At 40.5% G+C, this 22,894-nt stretch overlaps 1 protein-coding gene across 1 annotated transcript in view; it reads right to left on the bottom strand.

Moving 5' to 3' along the window:
- PTPRG (protein tyrosine phosphatase receptor type G) overlaps positions 1-22,894 on the bottom strand; it is a 389,416-nt gene that overhangs the window by 49,174 nt on the left and 317,348 nt on the right. The window contains exon 13 of the mRNA XM_005522022.3: positions 17,307-17,439. Coding sequence (XP_005522079.2) covers positions 17,307-17,439 — 133 coding nt within the window. The remainder of the gene's footprint in view (positions 1-17,306; positions 17,440-22,894) is intronic.

Raw genomic sequence — 22,894 nt, 5'->3', positions numbered from 1 at the left:
AGTGGATAAGTCTTAGTTTAACTCAGCACAAACGTTTTCCATGCTTCCTTGTCCCTTCATCCTGGTGTCCCTGGAGAACAGCGAAGGCAATGGTGAAACCTTATTTGTGATGACACTTGGCCCTGTGACACTTGGTAGCTAATTACTCTCCTGATGACCTCTGACAGGGCCAGAGGCACCAAACCTTCCTCTCCTGCTTTAATCAATACTCACAACAGCTGCCTTGGATACACTCAGCAATTTTACAGATGACTGAAGGGGTTTACTCATCAGTATTTTCTCCTGCAAGAGAACAAGCTCCTTGGTTATATGTATTACCACTCAGAACTTTAATGTCTTCAGGCAAAAATAGGGTAGACATATCTCTAGGTGGTATCTTAAAATGGTTTAAAATTCGGCACAGCTTTAAAAACCAGAGGAAATCCCGACCATATTAATTTTCTTCTCCCTGAGCCAACTATTTATGTAATGCAACACTCATAACAAAGGCTAGAAAATTACAGAGGAAAACAAAGACATGCCTTTTCCAATCAAATAATACCTCAGGCACTTCCTAAAAAATGTGTGCTTCCAATGCCCAAAACATCATGTAATATTAAAAAGGAGCCTTAAAACTTTCTCACAAAAGAAAGCTGGATTTAAGCTAGTGAAGAGCTGTTCCATAATCACAAGACCCACAGCAATCAATGAAGATTGCTTCTTACTAGAGAGGAGCTTTCAGTAGCGCCTGCAAGATTACAAAATTTTGTACACTTGATATTATCATTTCAGGACATGAATTCCCTTTGGGATGATGAATCTTAGGAAAAGAATGAATAAAAACAGGGTCACACAATGGGATGATAAAATGCAGGTAATTTTAAATGCAACGTGTAATTCCTCTGGATTGGACACAGTGATATAAGAGAACCAAAACAGAGATGATCCAACCTAGCAGAGGACAACAGAAACAGAGACAGCAGTCTCTCTTTGGAATATTCACATAAATGTCCCTAATTACTCCTACCTAATTACTCTCAAAACAGAAAAGCTCTGCTATTGCCTTTACAAAAAATACTCTTTTCTTCCTCCAAATGGGTCATCAGAACATTCAACTGACACATTTCAGGTGTCCCAAGGCTTAGCCTGGAATCTAACACAAAAGTCTCATAAAAATTTAAGCACAGCTTGTTCCTCAGTTTTGATGTCCCTGCCCATCTTCAGGCAAAGATGCCAGTTTGTTAAATGTAATGTAATACTCAGTGGGAAGCTTCATCTTTCTCAACACACGTGTCCATGTGCACCTGGACTAAAGCTGCATGGGAGAACTAGGAAGAATTCCCAACACTGCTGGACATAATTCATGTTTAGCTTATCTGGGGCCAAGATAAATATTAAAAGAGTGATTATTTCCTTTCTCTCTTAATCACTGAATATTTGGAGGGTGGGCTTTTTTCATTGGTCACTTCAACAAGAAATAGCTACTTTAAAAATTTTATGGTCTCTCTGTTAACTCTGTTTAAAACACAATTAGAAATGGCATTACACCTTTGGAAGCACAGCACAAAGGAAAAGAGCAGCTGTCACCAAGAGCAGAGGAGCAAATCATTTAGTACCTGGTAGATAATAGGAACACTGAAAATACACTGCTTAGTGCTGGTGCTCTAACAGGGCTCTGTCCATCACCTCCTCACGCTAATATAGACAGACTGGGTGGCAGCCAGCTGGTCCTTCCTCCCCACCCATCTTGCTGAAAGCAAAGATTTGTAAGCCTTCCAATAATAAACCTGGATAGAAATCTTGAGGATCATTAATCTTGCTATCAATCAACCCATTTGGAGATTTGCTTCTTGCAGTTGCTGATGCTAATCAGAGCCTGAGTTGAGAGCTCTGGGGAAGGCTGGAGTGTGTGTCTGAGGAATTGCTTTAATGAGTTTCTTGCATTCAAAGGTTAACAAATGTGACAAGGAAACACAAATATCGGGGCAATACACTGCCAACCACTGAACCAGACCACTGAGAGTTACCATGCTCTGTATTGTGCTGCAGTATGAGGAATACATCCCTACCTCACTCTGGAGAGACACCCAAGTGAGACCCAGGGATCTTTCCCTGATGCCAGGGTGACACGCAGGTACTGAGAGCTTGGACTGCTCCAGCACTCCTTGTCTGCTCGGCTTCCTACCTTGCACTAACAGAGCTGTGCTGCACAGCAGCATTTGCTGAAGTGGTTTCTGGTTAAATGAGGCAGCCAGCGTGGTGTGAACATCCCCACTGGGCTCCCTTTGCAGACCCACATCAATTAATGTGTCACGATGAGAAGTCCCCACATCAGCAGGAACCTTCCCGTAGCATCTGCCTTAAACTACTGCATTTCCTGGGAGAATGTTCCTACAAAATAAATAGCAACAACAAATCCCAAGATAATTAAACTCCAAGAAAAATCTTATTAATACCAAAAAATCAGACAGCAGTTTTAAGTATTTTCTTAGGTTACAATGTAAGATGTAATCAAAAGTATGTATTCTATCACCATCTCCTGATAACTATCTCAGGGGAATATCTTCTATTAAAGGGCCATCAAGACCCTACTGAATGACTCCAGAAATTACATCATCCTGTTGTGAGATGCTCTGCCCAGGGGGAGGAACCAAGCATTCCTACCTGGATATAATCTGAGATTTGGAACAGCATGAGCAGGACTACCTACTGGATTCCCAGAGGACAAGAGCTACATAACCACCACTGGATCTTCAGAGGAAAACCAGACCCTTCTGCAGGATCACCACTTCAACAGAACCACATCTGTCACTCCAACAGGACTGCACCCACCATTTAATCAGGCTGCTACCACCACCCTGACCAACAGAGTGTCAGGTTGTGTCCTGACTCTGTCAGTTTCAGACAGTGTTTTCTGCTTTTATTTTAATTTTCCTATGAAATTGTAGTTCTCACTTGGAAGCTCTGCTTTCAAACTTGTACAAGCATACACAGACATAATAAAGAAGCACAGAAAACAAAAAGAATGTGTGTTTTAAACTACATTTCCACGGACCAAATAAGCCATAAGAAAAATACTAGAAATATTATAAGCAAGTAACAGAGGTAGAATCCACTACACCATGAGGCAGAGGGGACTGGAAGCATGATCCTGACAGTGCATGAAATAAAGAGAGGAAGAGTTCCCTTTTCTAAATATTTATTAAGGACATCTTCGAAGTTTCAGGCCTATAATCCATTCAAAGCTTCTTGAATTTTAGTACCAAGGAAATACACATTTATTACACAAAAAGGATTAGCATATCAGAAAAGTTACCACAATGTCTATTAGCAGGCTTCTTATTACACATAAGAGACAAGAATTGAAAAACCATAAAGTAACAGACATAGAAGAGATGTTCGATTTAAAAAATCAACTGAAATAATTTTGAAAATTAGAAATAGAAAACTAGAAATTGGTTTCATCCTCATGACAAACTCTTTTGCACTAAGCACACACTCAGACATATAAAATATTGCTCTCCAGTTGTCTTGATCACAGTGTAGAAACAGCTACTAATCACAGGAGTAGACCATTTTGATTCAAGACAAAATTTCACTGCAGATAAGCAAAACAGAAGAAATTCAGTCAAACTGTGTTAATTATTAGAGCTCTTAACACCAGATACACTTTAATATATTTTCTATTTATGGACTGTTCTCTTTATTTGTACTACTTCTAAAGCTTAAACCTATCTTTTATTAAGTTCTTGATAACCTTTCAGTGTTAAATGTGGGATTGGGGAAAAGAAGGAAAAAAAACCCCACAAGAACTGCAGTTCACATCTCAGGAAAAAAGTGTTTCTTAATGTATAAAGAAATGTGCCTGGATGCACGAGGAACTTGCTCGGAAGCAGACATGTAATTAAACACAAGCTCTTGGCTCTGCAATTCCTTTTCCTGAAGCTCATGAAGGGCCATGGCTGCTCTGGCAGACAGAGTGTCCTGGAGGAACGTAGTAGATATCTGTCTGCTCCCAGGTGAGCTGTTCAGCCCTGGCACCTCTAGCAATCCACATCCATTTTCCTCCTGCTGTATTCATGCATTTCATTTCCACCTTCTGATTCACATCTTTGGTGATGCTTTGGCTGCCATCACACTGTAAGCTTGGGAGAAGAAAAGACAGGAGCCATCACCATGGCCAGCCAGACACACCCGGGTGTGCAGCAAAGGGAGATTCCAGTGGGGACTGAGGTCCTGCTGTTAGACCCACCCCAAATATTTTCATCTCTGCTCATAGCTGGGAAATGTAGTAACAAGTTCCTGCTTTATTCTAGTGCTTTAATTCAAGGACTTTTGTGAGCTAAAAATGTTGAAAATACAGACTAAACAGCAGAGTATTTTGCCACTATTTCTGGTAGTTTTGTCCCAGACATTTGGTTTCAGATCTGTGATTTCCTGTCGAGAACACACAAGTGTGAAATACTTGTTGATCCGTTTATTCATTTGCCTCCTGGCTGATCATAGCCATTTTGACAGAATGGATAAATTGATTTGCTCCTTGTTGGTTTTTTTTGGTTTTTTTTTTTTTCCCCACACACTTCTCTATCAGCCTGGAAGCAATGCCCTGGCTATCACTCCTACACCCTCACTTTACATTCTGCACCCTCCTTTTAGAGGCTTGCTAAGCCAATTTCACACAATACCCAGGTTGTCTGAAATGCCACAAACAAACTCTTGCTATAGCAGCTTCTGCAACTCCATCTGCCAGATGAAAACAATACATAATATTTAGAGAAATTATTTTTGAACAATTCAAATTCAATGAATACTTTACATCACTCTTTATGAGACAAGATATAGCTGACAACTGCACTTGGTTTCTTGAGGCAGGATTTAGCCATTTATCTACAACACATCTCAGCAAACCTTCTATTTTTGCAAATCACGAACAAAGACCGCAATTTGGAAAGGGAACAACTCTTGATCATCCCCATTGAGGAAATGGCAAAGATAACAGCTTCAAGTGATCAGGAAAAAGCCTGTAACATCAGCAGATAATTTTCAGTGCAAAGTAATTTCAGCAGGCTAACAAATGAGTCACTTTTCTCCAACAGACATGTAGCAGGACAGTGCATTAATTAATGTGTCCTTTATTGCAAAACATACTGTCTCCCTCTGGAGAGCGAAGACTGCAGCAAGGGATGCAGCATTGTCAGGAAAAAGCTGAATAATGCAAACTTGGCACTACATAGTAGCTAAATGTTGATTCATGGAAATTATGAGACATTCAAGGGGACAGGTCCCAGGCTCCAAATTATGCTCCACTCCTGTATTGCCCCTGTGCGATTATAACAAGTTTGCATAGAATTTGCTGCTCCCTCTTCTAATTGGATTCCTGCAAAGGGCATTTTGCTGTGCCACAAGTTTGTCACTTTATATCCTGCTTTAACTCCAAAACACTCAATTAATATTAAATTCCATTTATTATAAAAACATTTATTTCTACCCACACAATACTATCAGCAGCCATCTCATTAATATTTATTTTCCAAAATGGCCCACTGATGTTAAGATCTCAGATACAGCTAGTAACTTTAAAAGGGGAAAATATGTGAAGACAAGAAGGTCAAGAGAGAACATCAGTTGTAACAGAAAGCATTCAACCCGTATATATTTAACTCATTTTTTGCAGAGTGCTCAGTAAATACAATAAGGTTGGTGGAGAGCAATACAATGTTAATGTCATTCCCCAGTCACCAGAACAAAGTAAGAAGTGAGGTTGCCAATACATCTCTCTCTGGGATGGGAAGTTGCTGTATTTGGCACACCAAGGGAAAAAATTCTGGAAAGAGAATGGAAGGTGGAACGCTTATCCCCTGCCTCATTTCCCCGAAGAAGTGAGCTGCCTACTTTCCAGGTTTATAAAAGACAAACAAAACCAAACCAGGAAATTGAGAACTGTGGATAACCTTAAACCCTGGGCTAAGGTTAAAGTCCCTTTTCCTTATAATCCTCTTCTGTACTCATCACACAGGAAATTAGCACAGCCTGTCCCAGCTTTACAGTGCAGAAGCCCCAATCACTGCCCAGGGACTGAAGGAGGAGAGGGCTGCAGATGGGTTTAAGTATTTCAAAAACACTGGTGTAAAGCTCAGGGATTCCCTTGCATGGTTTCAGCACAAAGAAGCATTGGTAAGGAAAGAGAGGATCCAAGTGCAAACTCAGACCCTACAGACAGCACTGCAAGGCACTAACACACAGATTTTTCATTGCCCCATGGGCCCAGCTGCAGCTTTGGCTATCCCAAAGGCTGGTGAAATGGGATCATTTCTCCTGTGCTCAGCAGTGCCCAGCTGCTTCTCATGTAGGAAGATCCTGAGAGTGAGATTACGCAGCCAGACACAGGGAGATGAAGCAGCTGCTGAGAAAGTGTATCAAATGCAATGATCTCTTCTGCTCTCTTATTCTCTATACGTTGAATAAAACTAAGCTGCAGGAACAACAGGTCTCCTTCTAGAAGTCTCCAGCTGCACCTTTAAGCTGTACAATAGGGAACTTGCTCTCTGTAGCTCTGTGGCTAACAAAACCACATGCTGAACTCTCACCTTCTGCTATCACAAAGACCTCAACTAATTCCCTGCAGTGTATCAGCACTGCTTTTGAAAAGGTCCGGGCTCTGCAAAAAAACAGATGGAAACTATACTTACGGGCTTTTAAAGATGTCAAGGATTTCCTCACAGAGAAGCCAATATAAATCTTTTTCCCATCATTTTTTTTATTAATTAGAGCACACACAGCAACTCCCTGTGTGGCACCACTAAGGGCTCACCCATCAGCATAAAACCTTCCAAAATTATCACCTTGGGTTTGGCACTGGGATAACAATGCTTTTATACCTAAAATTAAAGAGATGAATTGACATGGCCTCAGCAAATCAACATGCAACAGCAGACACCTAACTCCACTACTGTCTCACTGCCCCTTTTCTTCCCACAGATTCCTCCCACATTCACAATAGGGTATGGTTCAGTAAAGCAGAAAAAAGAGAAAGGACAGCTGTTGTACTGCTGTCACCTTTGTGCTTTGCTTTCTGGGCTCTCTTCTTCCAGATTTTGAAGTACAAGCATATTTTGGAAGCACAGCAAAGCCAAAGCTGCAGGCTCCAGCTCTGACTGCCAAATATACTTCAGACAGTACAGAGCCATCTAGGTCAGGTCCCCCCATCCCGATCTCCACCATCACGTTATATGGAACAGAAAATTCCTCACCACCCATTTTCTTGAAGCTGTTTGTGTGAAGACCTGAGTAAAACTATTCCCTCAAAGAACTGAACTGGCATTTTTACCATCAAGGCTGTGGAGCAGTTGTGAAGTGCCCATTTCTGAAGAGCCATCGGGGACCTGGTGCCAGCTCCTTATCCACAGATGACAATCATTACCATAAGCAGAAGAAAAAGGCTTCTGCCCTCCTGACTGCAGCCAAGTGCTCCACAGGAGTTGGCTTTGCAGTGATAAATGTCACGTTTACAATGGGTTTTGCAACATGAAAGTCCATAATTTGCTTTCCAGGGACCTGTGCTTGATTATCAGGAGAGTCAGAAGCATCCACTGAAGTCTAATGAATAGAATTAACACATCATTTAAACAGGGAGTAATATGTATGCAAATGAGAAAAAGTTAAAAATAAGAGTTCAAGCCATAATTTCAGAAAACATAGACTGAATCCTTATGAAATATGGATGTTTCAATTCACCTCATATCTTTACATCTATGTTAACTGCTTTGCATGTGAACAATCGGGTGCATCAAGCCCATTTTGGTTTTTATATTTGAACTTAGACTTATAAAATGGATTATATTGAAACATGAATAATATATATGCTAATTAAAGACTGCATTTAATGATATAAATAAAGACAAAGACCAACACAGGCTAATTTCCATTTTCAAATTTCCTAATTACTATATTTTGCTTTAGAAAGCAGAAACTTTATTTCCATAGTCTCAGGAAAAAGAAGACAATCTTTTCTTTGCTCTAATTAATTTTAAAATCCTTTAATTTCTTTTATTCTTTAGGATTGATCTCCACAGAGATACAATTGCTTTGCCTAGATAGATTCAGTACTAAATAGCACCCAAGTCAAACTATGGTGATTTGTGCATGCAAATGGTGTGATTTAATTATTAAATATTAATATTTTTTTAATAGTAAGGAATTACTGCTAATAAATATAGAGTTTATAAAACCCTCCACACCATAAACATGTTCAGAATAGCTGTGGCAGATGTAAACCAAGTAAATGTCCTTGGTGCTTGATAAGCTGTTCATCATTCTCTCCTTCCTCTCCAGGACTCCAAAATTCCAACAAGGACACAGGACAATTGTACAGTTGTAGGGAGACAAGGTACTAGCAGAAAACACGACTTCAACTCCTGTCATGAGAAACCTTCAGAAAAGCTTGCTGAAAAATAAACAGGTTGCAGGAAAAGCTCTTTTAAATGAAAAGCCTTGTTTCTACCTAAAATTGAGGAAAGTGGCAAAAACCAGTTCATTCAGATGAGTATGATGTCTGCAGTGATATCTAGGCCAGTAGAATCTTTTTTTGTTGCTGTCTAAATGTTGGTTTTGTGGATAAAGTCCAGATTCAGCCTTAACTGACTAAACCAGCATTTGCAGTTTGCTCATCTGAGCCTGCAAAGCAAATCCATTTAGTGCCTGATTGAAACAGCACACAGAATGCTTCAAAAGTAAGGAACTGAATGAATGGGAAGAGACTTTGGTACATTTATGTCCCAAGCTTTTATTAAAAGGCAAAACAAAACCCCAACAAAACAAATTGAAATAATAAGGCAGCTATGAGGACTGCCTCTTCCCAGCTTTCACTTCATGTCTGCAATACCAGTTGCTGTTACTGATGAACACTGAAATTTAGGGAACTTCTAAGACTCTGGAGAGTAAATGATCATCATTTTGAGTGATGATGTGGGTCCTACAAAATGTGAGGAATTTTACCAGAACTCACTGGAAACTTTCTGATGATGGTTAAAAATGGATGTGGGAGAGCGAATTACTGTGCAGAAATACATCCATTTAAATGAGAATTTGATCAGAAACATAAACCAATTTTGAACCTTCAGGGAATAAAACATTTGTCATTAATAAGAATAGTTTTGATTTTTTTTAACATTAACAATATTTTTACAATTCAAATTTGGCTTATTTCCACTGCTTTATAAATGTCAATTTCTAGGACATTTCAAAAAGGTTTTGTTCTTTCTTGGAAAAGACAGGGTTTCCAAAACATGAAACAACCCACCAATCAAGACCCAGGCATGCCGCCTACGCCTGTTTCAGCTTACAAGTTGCAACTCAAATGGATTTTAACCTGTAAGTCAATAGAGTAAAACACATGCTGTTTATAGCAATAGAGGAACTGTTTTCTTTTAAACCAACCAACTCAGCATTCTACAATAAACTGAATGAATTCATGTACTTGCAGCATTTGTAATAGCAGCACAATGTGTTGTGCATTCCAAGGCCCTGTTTTTCCCCAAATTGCACAGGTTTTAAAAACAGAAAAATGAAGTTCACCCCTGCTTGTTATTGTTTTACCAGTTTGCTGATTCCCAGTATTTATCCAAGCAGCAAAGGTTGCCGAATTGATTTAATATTCTTAGCCTATAATTTTACACTCAGACTACATCCTGCTGTGAAATAGCTGGTGCTAATGTTAATCCAAATGCTGCCATGGGACTTAGGACAGGATAGGGCCTTTCAATAGCTATATTTTATGGTTACAAGGAGAGAGAAAAATTATAATTTATCTGGTTGCTGTAGTTAATTCACAGTTTCACAGCAGAGGTATACTGTTCCCTCAGGGTACATCTAGCTGTATTACAGGATATTTCATTCACAGTTTGTCTGAGACATTGCTCTAGCTCTGAACCTACCAATTTATGAGAGTGAATCTACTCCAGAGATACCTGTATACACTTTTACACACACTCTTACATACTAAGAACGTTGTAGAAAAGAAATTAACTGGCAATAGATCAACTGACAATGAGTATGCAAATTGTTTCTTTGAGATGGGAAGGGGAATAGAAAAAGAGTGCATCAATTTCTTAATAGAGTCTTCTTTTCATAAAGTGATATAATTTCACAAAAGCATTAATGAATTTTTTTTTCTTTTAAAATATCTCACAGCTTTAAAAGTCAGAGTTCAAAAATTTTAAAGCTGTAGTATAGGAGTTTCCTCTACAGTAACTTACAACAGACCCAGCAGATGAGCAGGAGATGCCAGTGGCATCTGGCATCCTCTACCACTGTAGTTATGAGAAAACCCATACTCCTCATGGCACGTTATTTCTGAGCACTCAAAAACCTGTTCTTAATGAAGATTAATAAGAATATTTTGATAGTTAAAAAATTATTTGTTCAAACTTACGCATTGCAAACTATTAAGCCAGTAACTGCACAGATAAAATCTTGCTCTTTTTTTTCCAGACCTCACCATTACAACAGCACTGGGAAAAGCATTTCCAGACAAAAAAATATGTCTGCAATTAATCCATTTAATTAGTTCCACAGAGACAAAACAGCAAGATCGATTGCAGCTGTGCAGATCCCTCCTTGCCTGACCTCAGCTGCCCTTGCCCATTCTCCTTTGCTCTTTCTGCAGAAGAAAGTATTTTTGGAAATGTTGGGGAAATTCTGCTACACCTCGAAACAAAGCACTGAGGAGAGGTGTCAACAGCAGTTTTCCAACTTGCCGCCAAGACTTTTGCATGAGCTTCACCCCCTTAGGATGGCCTGTGGGCAAAGTACAGCGTAAATGTCTCAGCTCTTATGGGACACATCATATAGCAAATTAAAAATAAAAATCATACTCTTCATGACTGGGAGTTTTCAAGGTCACCAACATGATATTTTGAATTCTAGTCTTCCACACCCGAAGCACGTATTGTCCCGCTGTGTGACTCATGATTGCATGCTTGATATTATCTTCCAAAATAAAGGTGATGCACATCTAGGCTCCCACTGAGCTCAGTGGCCACATCCATGAAAGTGCCTGCAGAAAGATGTTCACAACTGACCCACATGCCACAGTTTAAGAGTGACAAGGCAGGCTTCTAGGCTATGATTTACAGGGCAGTTTATCACACTGTACCATCCCTCCTCTTTCCTCACGTTTCCATGTGTGCTTTAAAGCTGGCACTGCAGAACTGTGGAGAAAGGCCTGGAAGCTCCTGTGAGGGATCAGAATCCTGTCACTGGAGCTGCTTAACCTTGTCTGAAACTTAAAAATGATGGAAATTCTATAGACCACCACTATATTGTCTTTCCTATCATGAGGCTGTTGCTAATGTCCAACCAAAATTTCCCTCTTGCTGTAATTGAAGCCAAAGCCCCTCACATCCACAGCACAATGGGGGCAGAAGATCACAGATTCCTTGCAGACCCCTTTCATGTACTTGAGTATTTGCTTCCTGTCTGCTAACAGCCCTGCCTGCCCCACCTGATGCAACAATCTTCCTTTTAGAAAAGGTGAATTACATAAAAAACCCCAGAGTCCTCTCTTATTTACACCTGGAGATACATCAGCCTGCTATAAAACTGTATTTGCCTTTTATTTACAGGACAGCTGAGAGGAGAACACTGATTCATGAAATTCAGACAAAGGCTGGCTGTGTGGGGCACAGGAAGGAGCTGGCTTCAAATATCTGGCAAGAAGAAATTTGATACTGCAATTACATACTCCTGAGAACCCATTTAAGATGATACAGGTTCCTCAGTCATGTGGAGTCAAATTTACAGCAGCAAAGTCCATTGTAGCTGGTAGAAGTTATTCAGGAATCATTCTGTTAATACCAATGGGATGGCTCAGGTCTCAACCTGAAGCAAAGTCTAGACAGTCCTATTTCCTTGAAATGGGGCATTCCTGGACTGGAATGTGCTTATTGATTTTGGTCCTGATGCTCTATAATTAGAATTAAAAGTACTGTTTTCTGAGCTTATCAATACCCTGATCGTTCTGGAAATCACCACCAATCTGTATTTAAGCTTAGCAAATACCTGTTTCCTTCCTCAAGACAAAATATGTTGGTTTGTAAAGCAGCAGGTCACTATTGGCCTCACCAGGAAGGAAATGGGATCTTGTAGAATTCTGTTTCATGACAAAAAAATTAAACATAGCGTTAATTAAAAAAGAATAAATGTAACAGGCATATAATGAGAGACCATGCCCCTTTCCACAGTCAAGCTCTTAACAGATCATCCAGCATGATTAAAAAGCAACTTTCCATCTGCAAATCTGTCTCTCTCTCTCTTTTTTGTCTAATGAGCCAGAGTTAGTCTGTTCAAAAGCCCAAATGGGCATCTCGGGGCCAATTCAGCAGCAGGGGGTTTGTTACTATAACAACTGACAACTCCCTTGATTTCTAAAGGCCCTCAATAGCCATTTGGGAAATGATTATGGAACAAGAAGTTGGGGAGGGATGGTTGCAGGTGCAGGTCCTGGGCTCCTCTGCCTCAGCCCTTCCCACACAGAGCTGGCCCCTTGTCCCATCAGCCTTGGGATCAGCTGGGCTCAGCTCCCCTGCAGGAGGAGACGATAAAACCCCTGAGCCAACACCCTGAAGTGCAGCAGCTTGCTCCGGTCTGGTCTTGGGCTGTGCCCCACGCCCCCGTGCCCAGGCTGTGTCCTGCTGGATGGAAGAGCACAGATGCTGCCAGAGAAGTTTTCATATTCATTTTCCTCATAAAGAAAGAAGGATGAATGCTGAAAGTATGGTACCAACAGCCAGAACAAGTAACCAGTGGCTGCCCTGAGCATCCTGCTTGAAAGTGAGGGCCTGACGCCAGCAGAGAGGACGAGGTCGGGTCCCAGAGTAGGGCAGGAGGGAGCTGATCACAAGCCTGCTCCCTTTTAATGAAAATGAGCAGTATTTTGAGATACTAAACACAGAAGGGCCTAAGGTTCAGTACCTTTACCTCTGCCACTGGCAAAATCACACACGACCTGGATCTTCTGCAATAAAAGCTGAAGCGCTTTTCCTGCATTGCCTGGATTGAGAGCAGGAGATCAGAGGACTCCAAATCAGGCTAGGCTGCATCCCATTTACCAGGCAGTGATCTGCCCTATCCCCATCTCTCATCATATGAGACTAAATGTGGCCATTCTCAGAGGAAAACAAAGGCGTACCTAGTTCAGTATGAGCAAGGCACAGCTGGGCACTAAAAAACTATATGGAAGCTGCAAGAAGTTTCAGGTATGCCACTCACCTCCGTGTTTTCACTTGTCTCCCTGGGGAGTTGCCTGTTTCCAGGGAGAAGGGAAGTCTCTTGTCCTTGTCAGTTCTCCTCAGTGCCTGTGGTGACACAAGCTCTGGGGCACTGCCATCCCAAGATGAGCACAAGCACCTGGACGTGGTCCTCAGGCATCGCTAAGGGCCATGTTGGAACGAGCATCCCCATCCATCCTTCTCATCCCTGCCCTGTGCTGCTCCCTCAGTTCTGCTGGTACAGCTCTGTCCTGTTACTACATGAACCAGACTAGGAGGTAATCTGGTTTAAATCAGGACATGAAAACTCCTCTCATTTTTTTGTTAAAGTTTTTTTTTTTTTTTTTAAACATGGATTATTTTGCAATCCATCTCCTCACATGGCTGTACAAACATTTGCAATGGGATCACAGAGGGCAGAACAAGGGCAGGAACAGAGGACCCTGCCTGAACTGCTGCTGCTGAAATAAATACTCATGCAACTGCATCTGAGGCATTCTTAAAATTAACACCCAGGGTCTCAGAAAGTGTTACCACTCAACATCCTCCATGGGTGAGAAAATGAGAAGAATCACAAACATTTTAGAGTAAGCTGAAAGAAGCTTTTATCATTGTAAGCAAACAATTTTACAATGGCCTGTAAATTTGCAATGCTCCTTTTCCAATCAGTACAGTAGATGAACAACACTTTGTATACTCATAAAATAAAACCTAGAGATAGGTTCAAATAACAATTTTAGCACTTTTTACAACATGGTACAGGCAGAAATTGTTGGGTTTTTTTCCTCTCAATTAAGTTTTAACACTCTCTTGGCTAAGCAGCTGTGCAGGCTCCCCAGAATTTAACACCAAAAGGTAATTTTCTGAGGCACAGTTATTAGACATGGTAAATATGAGGGTTCTTTATGTTGCAGCTTTTGTTGCTATATTACAAGTTGATATACAAATACAGCTGACCATCCTTTTTCAGTGCTGTTCCACCAGTGTCAGAACTCAGATGCTGAAATATTGAACTCCTGAGCTTGCTCCCAGTGAGATCTTTGCCACTGAGTTCAACAACAATACTCTCAACCCATAAGTGACTTGGCCTGAGGTCCCACAGAAATCAATGACCAAGTCAGAAAAAAGAACGCATCTGCTGGTGCTCAGTGTAATTTCTCCTGCACATTAAGACACTGCCAGAGAAGTACAAGGCTCTGTCACAGGACTTGTCCTAATGATTCTGTTCAATTTGACAGGATGCTTAACAAAAACCTAAGAAAACTCTCTCCATCTAAGAAATTCTATAGGGTTTTGCCTAAGGAAAATTAAAGACATTTTTTTCCCAAGCTGTCTCATATACACACACAGCTATAAAACAAGCAACACAAGCTTGCTTGCTCTTTGAAAGGCAGCAGCTGCATTGTTCCAAAAATCCCCCCTGAAAGTAAACATATTAGCACTGTATAAACAGCTTGATTTAATAGGAAATGCAGTACAATATTCCCATTTTGTCTTTGGGATCATGATATTGTTGGTGGCAATAATTCAAGGTGAATTATGGTATCTGTTCAAAAGAAAGAAAAAGAAAACTCTCCAGCTATAGTCATGAATGAATTTCTTGCTCTTAGCTGAAAATGAGAAATGGCTATAATTTAGTTCCCATTTAAAATTTGCTGTTGGCTAAACTCTAAAATCTTAATTGCTTCTTAATATTCTCTGCTTATTTTTTCCCTTTGAAATGACAGCCTATAGGACTGTAGTGTTTAGATTAAAAATCAGAATGAAAAACAAACAGTGGAAGGTTACCACACTCTCCTAAGATATGTTATTTCCCCCCAAATGACAGAAATTACTGTGTATAAAAATATTTCAGTTGATTTCCTGACTCTAGTCACCCTCCTGTGTGAAGATGAAAGTGACACTGACCCTGGGTTTACTCCTAAGTGTCAATACTCAGGACTAGTTCAGTTTGCTACAGAATATAGTTGAAGTTCTAGAAAAGACATGTTTCAAGCCATATTACAGCTCAGCATACTATAGGAACTCATCTTGCTGCAAAAAAACTGAAGTCACACTCAATCCCTAAATAGTTTGGAGGTCACTACCAAACACACTCTGCAGTTCTCGGAGCTTGTAGCAAAGGCTGTGAGAGTAACAGTGGCAAAGACTGCAGACAATCCAAGTCAGATTTTAAACTGACCTTGAAGATCTGCAGATGGATCTCATGATACTGAGTCTGGGTATAAAATCACAGATGCAAAACAAATGCCCAGAAATGCAAAAATAATGTGTTTGGGAAACAGCACCTCACGACGCCCACGTTTTAATGGGCTCTAGACGAGCTAGCAGTGCTCCAGTGAAGGTCCTAAAATCTCAGTGTACAGTTTTCAGAAATACTCAGTTATTGTCCCTACAGCACACAATTTCAGGAACCAGCATGAAAGGAAAGCAAGCAGAAAATGAAGTACCATTGTGCCACTGCAGAAGTGAATGGTGAATCCATATGGTGAGTAATACAAGGATCTGGTCTCCTCACCTTTTCTGTCTGCTAAGACTCAAATTCTCAACTTGATGCTAAAAGAAATCAATTTAAGCACTAGAGGTCTTGGGAGCAACAGTCCCCTTCATCATGCCCATGACAGCTCAAGGATCAGCCAGGCCAGCTTTTGCTCAAGAGGAATCAAAGATACACAGAAGCAAACTGAAACTACGGTATCATTGTCCCTCCTGCCTGGGGAGCCCAACTACCAACAGGTCCCAGCAGATGTCATGGCTCCTGGTCACCCTGTGATTGTGCTCTCCCCCTTTTTCTGGGATAAAAGGCAGCACAATTTTTGCAGCTTCATTATACTGACCTAGTTTATCTTCCACTCTACCAACTTAAAATCACACAGGCCTCTTTGTGCAGCAGTGCCATTTAAAGTACTAAATCCAGGAAACTTTAGTAGAAAGGTAATTCAGAGCTCTGCTTGCCTGCAAGTTCCCATCCCTTTTTGTTATTGAGATGGCCACCACACGAAAAAGATGGAAGTGACCCTTTCTCTTCAACATTAGTCATATTCTTTCACCATTTGTCCAGGATCCACATGAAAAAGGAACTGAGAACAGCAAATTACCTCTGCAAATAAGGGAGCACAAATCATTTCCAAATATATTCAGTTACAAGGAGTCTCTAAAACACAGTATGGAAGCTCAACAGATGGAAAAAGGAAATTATCAAACAATCACAGTCTCCTTTTCCAAATAAAGGGGACAGAAAATGAAGCTTCCTTACAGCAAGTCTTCTTCATGAAACTTATTTCTTTGCTGTATCACAGAATGAGCCACAAAGAGACCAAACAAAGTTAATGCTTTGCCAAACCTTCCCAAGCAACTTCTCTAATTCCTTATTTTGGTCCCTGGATAATAGGGCACTGATGAGATGGAAACAAGCAGAAGGTTTCTCTCTGCTTCATTGTTCCGCTTATGTCACCTCCGGTCTCAAATCATCTAAATCCACGAATGCTCAGAAATGCAAAGGCAAAAATAAAATTTGTTTTATCCTCACAATGCATTGCCAAGGGCAACTATGTTTCTTCTGCTTCCTCTAGTTCTCTGGGTTTTGATTTATAATGTTTTTTCTAACACCAAAACAAACTACTGCCGTTCAAGGAAAGACCCCTTGGTCCAGCACGCATATCTCCTTGAGGGTTATCCTTTCATCACAAGTGTTTCTCTGCTGTGCATTTCAATACCATGTTTCCTTTTCTGAAATATGCGTCTCAAACTTGTTTTCATGCCATTTGCTTTGATGGTGTTATTCAGCAAATTATTCCATATGTTGCCCATTACATCTTAAGCTAAGTATTTTTTCCTGAAAATCCAAATTACTGTTCCTTTCAAACTTCTGAATTAGAGTCCACAGTCAGTATTTAAGACAGCTGAATAGTTAACCAACAAAGCTGTTCTAGCACCCAGAAAACTGTCTAATGCATCTACCACCATAACTACTAATAAAAGAACACAGGACCACATTAAAAACACCACCTGAAATGTGTTTCAAATCCTAATCGGTTTCCACTGATATGGAAACAGGCTCACCTCCAGTAGACAAGCACAGCAATGAGAAGAATGAGGCACACGAAGGTCAGTGCTGAGACCACAATCAGTGGGATGATCCATTCCATTTTACCAGGAGAAGGTCTTGTGGCCATGCTGGAGCTGTTCTTGCCAGCTGTGTGTTAAACATATAACAAAACCAATCACTAGATGGAAAAAAGAATTACTGTATGAAAAAATGTGTAAACAAAACAAATAGCTTATCCCTTTTACATGCTATGAGTAAACAGAGCAGAGATCCTCTAACTGCAGGGTGGGACTCCATTTGTCTTCAGTCTGAGACATGAGAGCACAGAAGTATGGTGTTTATTGCCACATATGGCTAGGATTTTACTACTGCCTGTAATTACGGTCTCATAGACGCTTTTAGGACTCTTTCTTGCAAGCACCTATTATCAGATGTGGAGTACCCCACTGAGCCAATGCTGTGCTCTGTCATCAGTGTTTGCAGATAAATCCACTCTGTTTCTCAACAGTGCAGGACAGCCCTGTTTGCGAAGCTCCGTGTAATACATTGCCTTAGAAATAAATTTCTTGGTAACTATCTTAAAATAAAAAAATCCTCAACATGTTGGGTGTCATGTCACATCATTTGCAGAATTGTCACAATCTGGTGGGTTACTGCATGCAAAAGCACTTTTTAGCATATGGATTGTCAAGATGGGTGGATGAATGAATGGATAGGATGTGTTGTAACTGACAGAAGAAATCATTATGCCACAGCTTTTGAACAAAATTAAAGTTCGTCAATACCCTGAGATCTGGCTGAGTTAACTCCGCTTCACTTTTTTTGCATGACATCTCACTAAAATTATTGTATCATATATAAAATGAATATCTAGAAGTTCTGCAAGTACTGGAGCCAATGAGCATAGACACTGCAATCAATGTATTTCAGAAGATATCTATTTCGTGAAAATTCATGTAGACTTGATGAATAAATTGGTTTAGACAGAATGATAAAAGAAAAATGCAGAAGCGGACTCCATATCTTATTCATGTTTCCTAACAAACAGGTAGTGGTTGATCAATACCTGTCAACAGGACATAATGGGAAAGGATTACTACAAACAGCTTCAGATTTCAAGGATTGAAACATGCACACTTGACTTCCACTTATAAGCCTGTGTGAGTCTTTCCTTGCCCTCCTTCAGTATTGTATTATCATATCTTCTGAAACTGCTGCAAATCCTACCAGAAGAACATAATTGCCTTTTCACCATAGGCAGGCAAAACACAGATAATTGGAAGTCACCAGATGTCACAAACTATGAAGTCATACTCTATTTTAATAGCATTTAGATTATACTCCTCTGTAGGCAGGAGTAAAATTCAACTAACGTGAAAGTAAAGGTTAATTGTAAATGCTTTTGCCTGACTGCTGAAAACAGAGCAAGGCTGCAGGCTGCTGCAAGCCCAGCAAGAAATATTCCTAGTTTTGAGAACTAGGCTGATAGAGGTAATGCCCTTTAGCAAGCAGCCTAAATGACGTGCTAATCAGAAGGATGTTTGGGGGAAGTAAATGTGCACTTTGATTAAACATCTTTGAATTCCTTGACTAGCAAAGAATAAAGGGAAGAGCAACCCCCAAATCAGAGCAAAGGCTTATTCTCTGTATTTGCCAAGCTTACGAAATGCTAAGTCTTGAGGCATCAGTTATTACCAGTGCATTTCAAATCATTTAAGAGCATGAAAAAAGTAAGCCTGTGCGGTGTTACTAATCAGAATAGTGAAAGGGACAAAGCACAGAAACATGTGATGTAATAAAACTTTGTAGGAGAGCCAAATAGTCCCACCACCTTATATCCACTAGGGTGTTGCTTCAGTTCTCTCCAATGACAGTTTTCTGTTTAGTTTCACCTCCACATCTTTCAACACAAAACCATATGTTTCTGTTTGCATGGGAAGAAAATTCAATTTCATTGTAAGCACTGCATGGGCTGGAGTCCCAATGCACACTATTAAATTTTGCAGTGCTCATGATGCTCCTCTTAGTCACTCTAGTGTGGAGAACACACTCATCTGCCCCTGCCAACTCCCTGGACCACAGATGTGAGGAGAAGAAAGTGCTCAGTATGCTGAGTGCCAGAATAGCAAATGCCATTCCCTAATGCTGATGGCTGGCCCTGAAATTCCAGTTGGGAATGCCCAAGCAGTGATGTGCTTCAGAAGACAAGACAGTTCCTGTGCTGGCTTAGAAGAAAAACTCTAAGGTGTTTTCCACTGTTTAAGTAACGTGTTGTGAGAGCTTAAACAAAACAGTGCAAATAAAAATTGTACAAGAATGGCAGCTGGGGCCAGAGATAGAACAGTGCAGCTGGAGACCTGGTGTCTGTCTTGGGTGTCATGGCAGAACAGCCTAAGAAAAGCCAGCATGCTGGATAACTTGGAAAAAGATCAAATGAAAACACACACACACAAAAGGACAGATCCGGGCCCCTACAGTTTCCTGTTCTCCCATATAACAAAATAGTATCAAATAAAACAATAGTCACCATTTCATTCTTTTCCAAAGCAAGAATGTCAAGCCCTGGTAGTGTCAACAGCATATCCTTGTAACAGTGCCCACCATAAGCTGTACTTGGCAGGGGATGGGGGAAGCTTAAAAAATGGACTAGGAAACTCCATTTTTGCTAAGAAATGTAAACAGTTTCCAGTGGCATATGCCTTCGTTGAATTAATTCAGTTTGCCTTTTACTGGCTTGGAATTCATCCCAGTAGGAAGGAATAAAAATTATTACAGCATATCTGTTTCAGGAGGTCCCACATGATGCAAGCCCTGGCACTACTGAATCTATTCCTGTGTCTGGAAAAGTCCTTAACTTCTGTGAACCACCCATTCAGCAGTTCCAGCCAGGCACTGGATGGATGAGCCCTGGCACAGGGAGTACTGGATGGCATCAGGCAGCCAGGGAGGCTCTAGCAGTGCAATTCTTGTGCAAGGGTCAAGGTAAGAAAGAGGCATTCAACAGCTTGTGAAATGTGCTTTTTTTCCTATGTATTCTTGGAAATTGGTTCCTGAGAAAAGAAACATGTTTATTTCCCTTAAGTAACACTGCTTGCTATAATAAGCAGCCATAGCTGTACTATATAACCTATCTACTTTTATCATTCCTTGCCATTGCACAAACTGCCAGGACAAAGTTCTGTTTGTTGTACCATTTCAGATACCATTAACCAAAGAAAAGCCCTGCTGCTGAACTGCCTCAGACCACGTGGTCTCCTAAGAGAAAGTCAGCTTGCTCATCCTTTCTTTGAGTAAATGAAGTTATGAACTTACACAAAGGAATTAATTCTGGAAAATAATACTGGCCATATAATTAAATGATGAAAAGGCAAACCCATGTTTCTTAAGGAAGTATTACCTTTGACACATGCTTGTGTCATGGTGGAGCTGTTACCACCTATTTCTTCAAGGCACCCCCGCAGCAGTCACAGGCTGTGCACTACTAATCATGGCTTTTCACTACTTTGTAACAGATGCCAATCATATTTAATCCTATATCTGAAATTCATAGTTTGCAGGCATGAAATAATTCAATTCTTTTATTTTCAAGCCATTCTGCTGTTTGCTCCTGTAAGTTGCCATGTACACCTCAGAAGATATTTAAAAGCTGTCTGGACACAATCCTGATTAAAGTGCTTAAGGAACCCTTCTAGAGCAAGACTAGCTGACTCCAGTGGTCCTTCCCAACTTTATACACTCTGTGATTCATTGTGAAAATGACTGAAGTGCCACATGAAAATACAGCTTAATAATCCTTGCTGCAGATGGAGAAGAATTACACAGATGTTTAATTATGCTAATGAGGTTATCCCTAAAAGGCTTTTGTAACCTCAGACCTGACAAAGACTGCTCTAAATCCCAATATTCGGTCTTTGTTAAATACATACATCAGGCTTGAAATTTAAGCCTGCACATCATGATGTCTCTGTCTCTAAAAAGCCCCCTCATGGGCGGAACTCAGCAGAGGTAGGTGAACACTGAATGATGGACCTGGCTGAAATTTGGATGAGGAGTCAAACCCATCTCTCTGTTCTCAGTCCCAGCTCAGCACTCAGGCTTTTGCCCCAACTCCACAGCTATTACTTTGCTTACAACAGCCCAGTTGTTAACTCCAGTAAAAAACAAAGGATCTGTTTAATTGTCTGGCACAATCAACCAAAACCCTGTGGGATAGTATCTGCTTTAGCCTGATTAAACTGAATCATCCTGGGTTTCATCTTTTTCCCTTGCTTCTTTTCTTCTTTCCTCCCTCTTTTGTGAGAGTATAATTTTAATTGCTGTTTTTCTGATTTTCAGGTTTCAGAGTCACAGACAATGCTGAGCAGCTGTGTGTGTAACAGTTGCAGATCAAAAGTACAATTAGTCTAATGTGGGCACCAAAACAGAGAAAAGGATGATCAGGAAAATGAAAGAGGAGAATGCAAGCAAGCCATTTGGTGACAGAAGACAATCATTAGCATTGGCCAATACCACAGGCAAAAAGAGGCCAATGGCATTTGGAAAGTAATGACATGGCCTCAGGAGAGGTGTGTGTGTATGTACATGTGAAATAAGCACTAAAAGAAAATGAGCCTTGCTGCACTAATTGGCCTCGCACTTTCCCTGTAATTTCTCATGAGTTCCCTGTTCTCCTCTAATCATGCACACTCATGAGTACTTCCCCATTCAGTTATCCCCTTACAACTGCTAATTTGATGCTATATAATTAATTTTACAAATGTACATTGTTATGAAACAATTTTCTACTCTTTAAAATGATTAAACTTTCTACTCACAAAAACATTTTTGAAACCTTGACAGCTATTTAAAACCTCCTTTCAAAAGATGCAGAAGAGAAAAGATGCCAGGAGAAAAGATGCATCCAAAAATGTTTCTGCCCTCACATTGGGACAGAGTAAATGGCAGGGATGCTTTCTGCTCACTTTGGAAGTGGCCTGAACAGTCTTAGCTGTCCTGATGCTCAGGAATCCTTTCAGACACTTCTGGCAATGCCCTCTTGTCTTCACTTGCCTTGATTTCAGGCTTATCTTGTTATGGGAAACCTTTAAGGCCCTTTCTCACAGGAGGAGGTCTTGCTATGGCTGGAGTTTCACTGAACTCAACTCCTGTCATGAGTTAGGTCAGGTCTGTCTGTAAGAATTGCAAATTTCCATGTGCTGGGGAAAACAATTAAGCTGAAGCAACTAGCTTTGTGCTAGTCTAATTCACCAGCTTGTGTCTTTGGTAACCTAGATCCACCCTGGAGGAAAGCTCCTTCTCCTGCATTCCCAAGTGTCTTCTCACTCCCAAGAGGCCTCATTCCTAACACAAAGGTGTTTAGGGCAAGTGGCATGTTGAAATCTGCCTGACAAGCATCTCAGACCATACTCAGTGGGGGCAATGGCCTTTGAGGATTTCCAGCTGGGGACTAAGAAAAACAGCAGTGTATTTAACAAAAAATCAGCACAACCTGTTGCAAGTTTCTCAGCTTCTGCATTGTTAATCTGATCTCTGACAGAACAGCTATGATTCATAGCATTACAGACTGGTCAGCATTTCTGTAACAAATGTTATTAAAGATTGG

This window comes from Pseudopodoces humilis, chromosome 13 (assembly GCF_049639895.1).
Source record: "Pseudopodoces humilis isolate 2021_Gansu_Grassland_sample_001 chromosome 13, ASM4963989v1, whole genome shotgun sequence".
In the NCBI taxonomy this organism is placed as follows: Eukaryota; Metazoa; Chordata; class Aves; order Passeriformes; family Paridae; genus Pseudopodoces; species Pseudopodoces humilis.
This window is presented reverse-complemented; position numbering and strand designations above follow the sequence as displayed.